General features: G+C 41.6%; 1 protein-coding gene across 1 annotated transcript; it reads right to left on the reverse strand.

Moving 5' to 3' along the window:
• Positions 1-1,224: 1,224 nt before the first annotated feature.
• TYMS (thymidylate synthetase) lies at positions 1,225-10,661 on the reverse strand. The gene is made up of 7 exons (XM_049829016.1): positions 10,316-10,661; positions 9,473-9,546; positions 8,067-8,241; positions 5,839-5,940; positions 4,457-4,632; positions 2,952-3,023; positions 1,225-2,039 (listed from the first exon to the last, which is right to left on the reverse strand). Exons 1-7 carry the CDS (start codon positions 10,485-10,487, stop codon positions 1,902-1,904), a joined length of 909 nt encoding a protein of 302 aa, XP_049684973.1. The 5' UTR covers positions 10,488-10,661; the 3' UTR covers positions 1,225-1,901.
• Positions 10,662-11,566: the final 905 nt, after the last annotated feature.

The following is an 11,566-nucleotide window of genomic DNA, read 5'->3' on the forward strand; positions in this document are numbered from 1 at the left end:
GCTAAGTGTAGGCAGAACTGTCAAGTGAATTTGCAAACTAAATTGTTTTTCTTGTACTTCAGAGGACTGTAAATACACTCAAGAACTTTAACTTATAAAAGAATGTGTATGGTAAAAAGCTGCTGACAACCTACAGCTGGGAGGCATCATTAAGTAGATGACACCTGCAATATACAAACTAGGCAACTTTAAAATATAAGACTTGCAGACCTGAGATGAATTTATTAGAAAAAGCATGTGACATGGCTTTCAGGTCTTGTGACAAGAATACTGCTACTTATCTCTGAGTTCAGTAATTTGAAAGAAGGTAAGACCCAAGTACGTCTAACTACAGGCTGGCTACTGAGCATCCATTTAATGCAGCCACAGAACAAGGTAGGTTTGATACTTCCATGTATCAAGTTTCTTTTATGATCTCAGCTGAAATAGCATGTAGTTTAATGATCTCTGTTCAAGAAAAATGAACTACAGTAGATACTGAGGCGAACATTTCTTATAAGCAGTAGCCTATTTACATATTATGTACTTAAAAAAGATAAGGACAACCTTTTTCTGCAATTTTGTTGTGTTGGGCTAAATGCCAGGAAAAGAGAACAACATTTTTTGAGCGTGGCACTACAAAAAATTTAGTCTGAAGATCAGCAATTGGTATAATGAAGATCAGTATAATGAGATTTGCAAATAATTTTGATGCAAAATATGCTGTTGGAAGTTGTGATCAGTTTTAAGAAAGATGCAACAGTCCTCTTATGCAGGCCTCTGAATAAATGGAATCAAAGCGCACTGTTTATTAAATTCTTAGTATTATCTCAAATTGTACAATTTTACAATGATGTTTACCAGTTTACTGACTTTTACTATGCATTTCTCCATGTGTTCAAGCATGTATTGAATATGCTATGTCTGAGTATTAACCGTATATCTATTCACAATTCAGTTCCTGAAGAGGAATTTTATAAGGACTGAAGTTATTGCAGAATTTGCAAGGATAAGAAGAGATGAAAGCTTAAGTCTGCTAAGATTTAATTAATAAGCTCCAATCCCACAAATACTACTATCTCTAACTTTTACTATTCCAGGCTGCAAAATTAATCCATGTGCTTGTGGAATCTAGTTTTAAATGATGACAGACAGATTATTACTAGTACTATCTGGTAACCTCTGTTTAACTGCAGGTCTATTTGTTTTATATCAAATTCATCATTCATGTAGGGTTGGGGAATAAAAAAAAATGCTGATACAGAGATGTGCAGATACTGCATTTCAGACAAGGCTCCATTAAGATCTTTTGTCTTCCTGCTGGTTCATCTATGAAGACCATGGGAAGTTTGAGTTTGTTTTTTCTTCCATCTAACCCTCTGAGATGCTAAAATAAAACCGTTTACCTTTGCTTTCCCACTCTTATTTACTAACTACAAACAAACATACTAAATTAAATATGCATCATCCCTTCTAGAAGATTTTTTTTAAAAAGCTTTATTAAACATATACTCTTTAGAACACATTTAAAGACTTCTACAACCTTGAAGGAATCCTCTACCATACATAAAAGTCCTTATTTTCAGTACTGCATAAAGCATGGAAGCAAGTGCTACTCACACATAGTAACTGAATGGTAACAGAAGCAGCCACCGGTAACTGAAACAATCTGTAGAAAACTGTCATCTCACTAACAACTTAAAACTGGGTTAGTATCTGCATAGCACAGCAGGAAAAAACAATCATCTGTTCTGTATGACTCCAGTGTAGTACTGAAGGCAGTACTGGTCTACTAGTATCTGTTTCTTTTCAATAATTAAGTATATATCTTTTGAAGTATACAAAAACCCCATAACTTTAAGTACAGAGAAAGCTAAGTAGCTTAGGTGCATTTCCACATTAATAGTAGCTGCTTTATAGCATTAAACAGCCATCTCCATTTTAATAGGTGGATGAGGATTATAATCTTCAATCTGAAAGTCTTCTGCTTTAAAGTCACTGATGTCTTCAACTTTACGTAGAATTCTGAGTTTGGGGAAAGGTCTTGGCTCCCTCTGAAGCTGAAAAAAAAAGCAAGCTTATAAAGCTGATACTTGAAGGCAGAGATTTTGCATTATAAATTAGATCTCATTAATCTCAATTCAGATTTGTCTATGTAGATTTTCCCTCCTCCCCAAGAAGACTTATACTCAAAAGAAAATTATAATACAACTAAGTGGAATCTACTTTAGTATTTTGATAGGGAGCAGTAGCATAATTTTAAAGTGGATTCCCTGATCATCCAATGCACTGCAAGCATTTTCAGTTTGCAGTGCAATTCCAGTGGTTACAGATTAGATTCCTTCCAGGGGAAACTAAATTGGAAATTCTGACCCAGACGTGTGTAAATGTGTTGCAGCTTCTCACAGGAACATTCCGGTCCAAACCAATAACTAGTTCTCTGGATGGTTCTGAACCATACTAATGGCGAGGACATTCAGTCTGATTATTCTAATCAAATAAAATTCTGATTTGCTCCTACTGCAACAAATTACATCCTGAAGAAAATATAGCCTTATTCAGCCAAATAGTAATACTGATTAACTCTGTGAATTGGTAAGTTATCCTTTTCTGATATACTACAAAGAAATTTTATTTTGTGTTTATCTATATTAGGTGGAATGGTTTTCTAAGGTTTTGGAATGAAGAAGTCAAACGTAGGGGTACAGATTCTGGATCTCTAACTTTCTTCTAGATCTCTAACTTGCTTCTAGAATAGTACACTGATGTACATTTCAATCATGTTTGTACTGTATTTCTGTGCAACCCGAGTTGAACAGAGGTTAAGGTACTATAATTATTAGGGCAGAAATGAGAAAAAAAGCCACAAAAATTAATATTTGCAAAAGGATATTCGTAATACCAAGATACTTTTGTACTGGATAAGCATTGTGGAAGATAAAAAGACACAAAAATACAGATTAAGTACTTACTTGAACTTTTAGAGGTTCCACATGATTCAGATATATGTGAGCATCTCCCAACGTGTGTATGAACTCTCCAGGCTGAAGAGAAAAAGGAATACACATGGTTTTCAAAAAGTCATGTTTCAAGAAAGCAAAACATTACAATGCTTACTGTATTGATTCTCAGCATCTTACATCTAGTGTGGAATTGCAGCTTCTGTACTAGGTTGGATTATCAAGACATCCTTGCAGGCTTTGAAGGACACTATCTTCCCACACTAATGCATAATTAATGAAAAATATAATGAAATTTCCACTAGCTTACCAAAAAAAATTATCTTTGAAATCCTGTTAGGATAATAGCTTTGGTAAATGAATGGAGCACTACAGATCTGCTCATCAAGGTGGCAACAGATGGAGCAGTGACATCCAGCTTTTCCACTCCACTTGTAATAAGTAGGACTTGCCAAAGCTGGTTTCAGACTGGTTGCCTTAGCCACTAAGAAACAAAGTAGTTTGTGGCAGTGGAGGTGTCAGTCACAGGCTAAACCCCAAAGCACTTATCAAGCATCCAGATGGGTTTTGCAAGCTTCCAAGTTCTGTGACTTTGTAGCCCCTGAGCAATCTAATTTAATTTACGTAGGTTTTATCAGCTATTTTATTGGCTTCTGACCAATGTAGATCAGCCCTCAGATGTGTTATGCTAAAACCCAGCAAAGCTGTGAGAGGAAGTGACTAAGAGGCAACACCTGCTTTACGGACATAACGTTAAACTTCACTTTTTCTAGTACCTTGGCCTAATTTCTTAAGTATGTCTGCAATTGCCGTGAAGTCCAATTCTTCCCTATTTTAAGTTCCCCTTCATGTTGCTGGTAGCAGAAGGATCAGGCCCAAATGGCTTAGCTAGTCTAATTTTTTACAATCTCTAAAGAAAAGGGGGTTTGACTTGTACATGATTGCGGTGCATTTAAATTACTCCGCGAGATGACAAAATACAGCTCTGGACTCAGGGCAGTAGCTATTTGAGCACATACTACCACTCTACATAATCATCTACAGTAGGAAATTAAAAAAATACCCAGTTGAGATTATAGCTGGAAGTTAGGTGGGCAGAATATCCAAACTGGAACCTTGACAGCCACCACTGAGCTACTGTTTGCTTCCAATAAAAAACACATGCTACAAAATTTAATCACTTGTGTGTTATTATCCCATAAGGACAAGTGCTCAGTTCAGATTTCTAAGAAGTGGACTAGTGGAACAGGTCAGTTTTGACATGTTCAGTTAAAAAGACCTGGAGGATCTTCTGTCCATTTGACCCAAATTTAAGAATTCTTACATTGATGAACCTAACTGCTCATACAGACCTGAGACAATTCACGTTAAATTCAGGGGGCCCCTTCCTACGCGTATTTCAGCAAGATTTTGAACAGTAGGTTAATTCCATTTTTTCTTGGACATGACATGAAGAGTCTTATCTTTCAGTCCCTCACTTCTCAAACAAGATAAAGTAAAATGATTAAATAGCCTACCTTTAGCCCTGTGACATGGGCAATCATGTAAGTGAGCAGTGAATAGCTGGCAATATTGAAAGGCACTCCTAGTCCCATATCTCCAGACCTCTGATAGAGTTGGCAAGACAATTCACCATTTAGAACATAGAACTGGCAAAGGGCATGGCATGGAGGCAGAGCCATCAGAGAAATATCTAGGAATTGCAGTACAGGAAGGAGGGAGGGGAAAAAAAAATCATAGCAGCATTAGTGCAAATGTAATTAGCATTAGTGAAATGCAAAACCTGAACAAGCATTTAATGAAATACAGTAGACAACAAAAATCCAACTGCGCTATCATTCCATTGCTTTTTCTCTTGTCTAAAAGCACCTGCTGCCTAAGCAATTAAGTCTGGGTCATGACAAGCTGTCTCCTGGGCTGTATGACCAGAAAAGTCATAAACAGATATTCCACATAACAGATTTATGCCATAATGCTGCACAGCAGTTTAGTTTTACTCACCTCAGTGCGACAGTTGATTTCCCTAAAGGAAGACGTTATGGGTAAAATTAAGCGTGTACCCTGAAGCAACTTCCAACTGCTTCATATTACTCTCTTCCCATTGCAATGTGCCCTTACTGCTTGTTGAAATATAAAAGTAATGATAAATAAAAAATAGTAATCAGAAAACAAAAGATCTTTTGAGCGTTTATCTACACTTAAAAGTGCAGATAAGCTTGGTAAGAAAAACTAACCAGGTATCTCCTGATACCTTAGGAAGTTTAACTTTAAAAGTAACAGCAACAGCATGTGGCATCCCCTTTCAGAGACAAGAGTGGAAAATGCTGGGTCATTTCTTTTATACACAGATCTACTGCTGCTGAAGTTAAACATTCTCTGGCACTAGGTCTTATTTAGAAGTACCCCTACAGAATGAATGGATATCTAGACAACCCATGTTCAAGGAGATGATTACAACACAAATAATATTTTTGTCCTCTAGTTTAATGGTTTTTGTTAAGTTTACTATTTATTATATAGCAAAAAAACAGACACACTGCTTTTGTATACTCTTTTTTGGTTGTTTTTTTTTTAACCTTTTTAAAATAAGAATTGCTGTCTTTGAACAGAGACTGTATGTCAAAGACGCTGGTACATAGCCAGGTATATCCCTCACTTCGACCTGGAGAGACAAACTTAGAAGTAATGGTTCAAAATATTTGAGGTCTGAACGTGAGAATTAAGTAGAAAGAGAATCAAGCTTATAACCCCTGCCCATTTTTACTGCATTCCTGGTAGTTTTATAAAGAATAAGCAAGGACACCAAATGGAACTGACTGTTGACACAGGATTAGAACATAGTTTAGCATACGATAAGATAATGTGCAACTGCATTCACTTAAAGTCTGCTGTTCAATACCTTTGGGATTCCAAGCACACATAATGATTCTTCTGTCATCTGGATTGGTTTTGATTGTTTCAATAACTTTTTGCAACTGATCAACTCCTTGGTTGGAGTAATCTGAAGAAAGATACCAAACAAGATGTAAGCCAGGTAGATTCAAGTCATGGTATTTTTTAAAAGCCCAGCCCACACCCCACTGAAAAGTGATACCCAAATGACAACCTCTGAATATTTTATTTTAACTTTGAAAGTGATAAAATTTATCAGCTGGCACCCTCCAAATGTAGGCTATTCTTGGTCTTCCTTAGGGTGCTCTAAGGCTTGTGAAATTCTCAGGATGGTATTTTGTGTGCTTTGAGTACCTTTAGCCCCCATTGAAATAGGACCATTCCTATTTAGAACACTTTATTCCAAGCCTCAACAACTAGACATTTTTTAAGAACAAATAAGGAGTCTGCATAAACAGTACCTACCTCCCAGGAAAGAAAAGCTGCAATACAAAAAAATCAATTGGACAAAGCATGTTACTTTATCATTCATGACGTCTTGTTACCTAAATAGGACAAAAGCTGTACTGGAATGGGTAAGGTATTAGCAACTAGTCATTCATTCATGGTATTTAAAGTAATTTGCTCATTGCATTTCTGGATTAAGATGCCTTTCTAGATGCTAAACTTGCATGCTACAGTGCTCCTTCTTAAAAAAAATAAAAATTATGCCCAGACCAGTAACATGGGGTACCAGCATTCTCTGCATGCTCAAAAGGAGGAAGTTTTTGACAGATGAATGAACCCATCCATCTAGCACTCACAAGGTCATGTAGGAAGACTAAATTTCCATAGCATTCAGTACCAGAAGGGAACTTTAATCATGTATAGCATAAGATACTACATTTCACTCAATGACGCTCAGAGGCTGATTTTTAGGCTCAATATCAGTTATATAAGAAATTCACTGGAATTAGATGGATTCCAGAATAAAAGAGTCATTAATTGTTACTCATTGTCCTGACTCGTGCAAGTAAATCGGCATGGCTGGTAACTAACTTTTTCTAATAACTCCTATTGCAAAGCAACACCAAATTATGGTTACAGGGAGACCCAAGCTGGCAAACAAGGTAGTAATATATAATTAGCATCTCAGGGAATTCTTCTGCAAGCAATACTGTGCCAGAAGTCTTGTCAAATGGTTATGTTAGTTCCTGAACCTAATTACCTATCCATTAGTAATGCAACTTAAGGAAATCTATTAGTAATGAAACCTATGGGAATTTATCTTCGGGTTTTTTTCCCAAACTGTTATGCCTCAGACCTTTTAAGTTCAGGAATGCTGAAACATTTTAATAAGTGTTTAGAGATGTTTCAGTTCACAATTTGCATTACTTGTGTTAGCATAAAACTGTATTCTGCCAGCAGTCAACATGCCAACACTAAGTCCAATATATGTAAGTAATGTGAACTTTGAGACTGTATTGACAAAAAAACAAGAGGAAAAAATATAACTAACCATGTTGTTAATCTGAGTTAAAAGTCGCACCAACCAGATAAAGAAAATCTTTTTTGGACTCTTTTTTTAATGTCAGTCCTCTAGACGTTTTGTACATCCTCTCCTTCGGTGACTTAGAAAAGAGCTATCAAGACAGTTCAGAGTAAGTTTAATGAACCAGTTCCACGGAAAATAATACCACCAGGTACTGCATCACATCATAACTTGTTACAGCTGTTCTGTCCGCAGCCTCAGATGGATACATCTTACTGTGTGCCAGCTGCAGAATGGGAAAATCTTTCTCTTCCACAGTCCCCAATGAATGTAGTGCACTAACATCAGTTCTTGCCAGCACAATTGTATCATGGAAATCAGGACCCTGCATTGGTATTCAGAGATGGTAGCCTGTGTTCCACTGCTATCAAATGGAGCTAGCTCATGTTCTGGACTGCAACAGACACGTCCTTCCATCTGCCAGTGACCATACTTGCTCTAGCCTAAAGTAAACCAACGTATGCCTTATGATTCATCTGTTCTACAAATATCAAACTACAATATATCAAGCTACATCTTTCAGGATAATTAGATTGAGTAAAAAAAAAATAAAAAATTAACCCTCTCAAACACTGTTTATTCTGGCTATCAGTTCACACTGTGAACAGTCCCTTTAACAGTAGTCCATTCCACCCAGAGTTCTGGGAAGTGAGGTGTCACAGTCGTCTCACTAAGCAATCAAGATTCTATTTGTATGTGATTACCTGTGTGCATATCTTTGTATTCTGCTCCAAAGTGCCTCCACTGGAAACCATAAACTGGTCCCAAATCCCCCTCCTCTCTGGTGCTAAAACCCTGCTTATCCAGGAACTCACGTGATCCATTAGCATCCCAAATCTTCACACCTTTTGCAGAGAGCTCTTTGGCATTTGTAGAACCCTACAAAACACAGACAGTAAGAAGTCTCTCTCCTAATCCCAACACAGAGGACATGATCTGAAACAGCTCTATTAAGCTTTGCTAGTCTAAAGTATTTCTCCACTTAAAAGGATGAACAGTCTGATTAATGTACTAGATGAGGTTCTTGCACATGGACAGAATAAAACTTACGAGCAACATACTAGGATGAAGTCGGAAGTGCCATGCTGCTGTTATTTAATTCAGGATTCCTCTAACTTTGTGAATGCACAAATGGTACAGCCTCAAGGTCAATTGTGGTATATCATTTCATACACACATTTGCAGAGAACAAGATTTGACTTTACAGATGCATGAAAATAAGACAAACAAAAAATTTATGGCCTAGGCATTGTTTTTGCCAAGCCACCTATAATGAGCTTAAGGTCTTAAAAATTCTTTTGTTAAAATGACAAAAATGACAACATGACCCAGACAAATTTCCCCAAGTTCTGCAACATGTCCAAATCAGCACACGCAAAAATCCAACATAGAAAGTGTTCTGGTTTGGGGATTGTCTAGTCTTTTATATTTGAAAAAAGATATTTTTAAAAAATGAAGTGTATTTGAGTCCTGTTATCTGGCAAATAGTTAGACAGACCTTCCCATACTTGCAGAACATCACAACATATAAAGGACCACCTACGTTGTAATGTATTATCTACAGTTGAATTTTAATACTCTAACTACAGCTAGTAGCTCTATTAGAACTCAGGTTTTTGCTACTAAAAAGCCTAGGATTTACATCAGTCTTACTTCACCTGTGGTTCTGTACTGCTTGTTTCTGTTCAAATCAATACAAGCTACCTCAATATTAAAAAGCAGATTATTAAATTGCCTACAATCTACTTCATATTCTTATTTCTTATTCAAACACTAACAAAAGATACTGTACTAGGTTTTATAACTGTGGGGTATAGTCAAATCAGCATAAGCCCTCACTATTTCAGACTATTTCCCTTAAAAAGAAACAGAAGAAAAACTCTTCTGATTGGTAACAATGCAATAGTCTCCACTAAAATGCACAGAATGTCTTGAAGATAACAGCCTTCCGCATGTAGTCAAAATATTAGGTTGTTGCACTTCTTCTGTTCTGTCATACAAACCGGAGCATCTGCAGTTACCCCAAATTCCTTAATCCACTCCAACACTAGTTTGTTATCTTGATACCACTCGCAGGCACATCAGCCACAGAGACATCCAAATACCAAACCTTGATGAACCACAGCAGCTCCTCCAGCACTCCTTTCCAGAACACCCTCTTTGTTGTTAGCAGTGGAAACTGATCTGAAAAAGAGTTTCAGAGTGTCAAAGGTCAGCAATTAATTTTTCAGGGTGAACCGACCTCGGTTTTTCTCCACATACAGGGTAATGCCACTATCTTACATTCAGAGGCTTGGAGATGAACGAAGGAGTTGGGAAAGGATGTGCAGTTCTCATATTCAGATCAAGGAAGAGAAGAACCTGACTTATGTTTCCTGGACAGTGAGGGAAGGTGAATTATCCGGGGGGACCTGGATGGAATTATCCGGGGGGACCTGGATGAACTCTGCCATGAGGACACCGCGGTGCAGCGCACCCAAGCACATGTAGGCATTCGCAAGGGAAAGCGAAGCCTTAAGATAAAATCGTTGGCAGATCTATTTCACAACCATCCTTCCTACAATGCTCGAACGGTAGGAAGGACCAGGATAAGCTATTTCAAGATCTAATCCGGTTTTTCACCAGTTAACAGCTATGGCGCCCGGCCAGGCCTGGCCGTTGGGCCGAGGGAGAGGAGGGGTCCGAGTTGCCTCAGGCCGGCCGGCGGGCAGGGAGAGGGCGAAGGAGCTGACGGGACGCACCTAAACGCCTCCACAGGCCCCTGCAGCGGGTCCAAGCCTCGGCCCCGAATGGGGGGAGGCCTCGCTCTCAGCGCGCCGGAGCGGGACAGCGCCGGGGGAAAAGATGGCGTCCCTCCCCCCCCCCCCCCCCCGGCGCAGGGCGGCGACCGCGGGAGCGGCGGCGGGCAGGGTGGGGGGCCGGGGCGAGGGCCGCGGATCCCGGCGGTGCCAACCTCTCAGGCTGTAGCGCGCCTGCATGCCGAAGACGGAGATGGTGCCGGTGCCGGTGCGGTCCTGCTTCCGGTGGCCGTGCTGCAGGATGTGCTGCACCTGCCGCAGGTACTGCGGCTCGTCGTTCTCCGGGCCGGCGGCCGCCGGCCTGCGCAGCTCCCCCTCGGCAGGCATGCTGGGCGAGAGGCGTCCCGGGCCTGTCCCTGCGCTCCGGCTGCCCCCTCCCGCAGCTCGCCTCTCCTCCGAGCCCGCCAAAGCCCGGCCTTTCCCGCCAAGCGGCGCCGAGGGGCGGGCAGAGCGGGGCGGCGCCGCCGCCTTCTCCCGCCCTTCCTCTTCCCCTTCGCTTTCCTCCGGGCGGCGGGCCTCTCCGCGCCCGGGGTCCCTCAGTGCCGCCGCCGCCGCCGCCGCCGCCTCCTGCCTGCCTGGCGGGGAGGGCAGCTGCGCCACCTCCCCAGCCCCGGGCCCGGCTCCTCCTCAGCCCCGCGCCCGGCTCAGCCCCGCGCCGCACACGAGGCCTGAAGGGGGCTGCAAGAGCGGTATGACAATGGCAAGGCAGTAACTATTGTGTGACTGTCGCGGCGTCGAGGTGCAAGGCCGCTGAGGGGCCCTGAAGACGTCAGCAGGGATAAGAAAGCCCCACGGCCGCGGTGGGGCAGGTGGCCTGTTCCTGTTCCTTGGCCACCCGTGCAAAGATGCTCATGTCGCACTGGAGGTCCTCCACAGCCACCCTGTCTGGCCCCGCACGGGGCTTGTACCCTGATGGGGGGCTGTCCCGAGCACCTAACCCAAGTCTGTGCTCCGAACCGTGATGATTTTACCTTGCTGTGCCCCAAGGGCAAAGGAACGGCTCTCCAGGCTCTGGAAAGCGCTGTTGGCGTTTGTCATCTTCTTCCCTCTCTGCGGCCTCGGGTGTTTCCATTTCAGAGCTGAATACAGCTGAAGCCTTCGGCTGGGCCTGGAAGGCCACACGCGTCTGGCAAGGGATCCCGCCAGCCAGGACATCCCAAACCGCCCCAGGCCCACATTCAGCCTGCAGCTGGCCTCCCTTGTCTTTGGTGTGGTGCTCCTGCAGTGCCGTGCCCCGCGCACGGGCTTGTCTTCCGTGTTGTGGCAGCGTTACACCAACCTGCGATTTTGCAGCCGAGATCGTTTTATGCCACACGTTAGCTGCTCCCTGCTTCATATTTTGTTTATACATTTGCTTTCTTGGCGAGGGCAGTACTTGGCACTTGCTTTTATCGAGTTTCGTCTTG

The sequence above is a fragment of the Accipiter gentilis genome, chromosome 2 (genome assembly GCF_929443795.1).
Source record: "Accipiter gentilis chromosome 2, bAccGen1.1, whole genome shotgun sequence".
Taxonomy (NCBI): domain Eukaryota; kingdom Metazoa; phylum Chordata; class Aves; order Accipitriformes; family Accipitridae; genus Astur; species Astur gentilis.

Coding starts and splice junctions, on each gene's coding strand:
- TYMS (XM_049829016.1), bottom strand. CDS start 10,487: ATGCCTGCCGAGGGGGAGCTGCGCAGGCCGGCGGCCGCCGGCCCGGAG. Junction 5,941..8,066: donor ATACAAAGATATGCACACAG/GTAATCACATAC, acceptor ATCTTTCTTCAG/ATTACTCCAACCAAGGAGTT. Junction 4,633..5,838: donor GTGTGCTTGGAATCCCAAAG/GTATTGAACAGC, acceptor TGCAATTCCTAG/ATATTTCTCTGATGGCTCTG.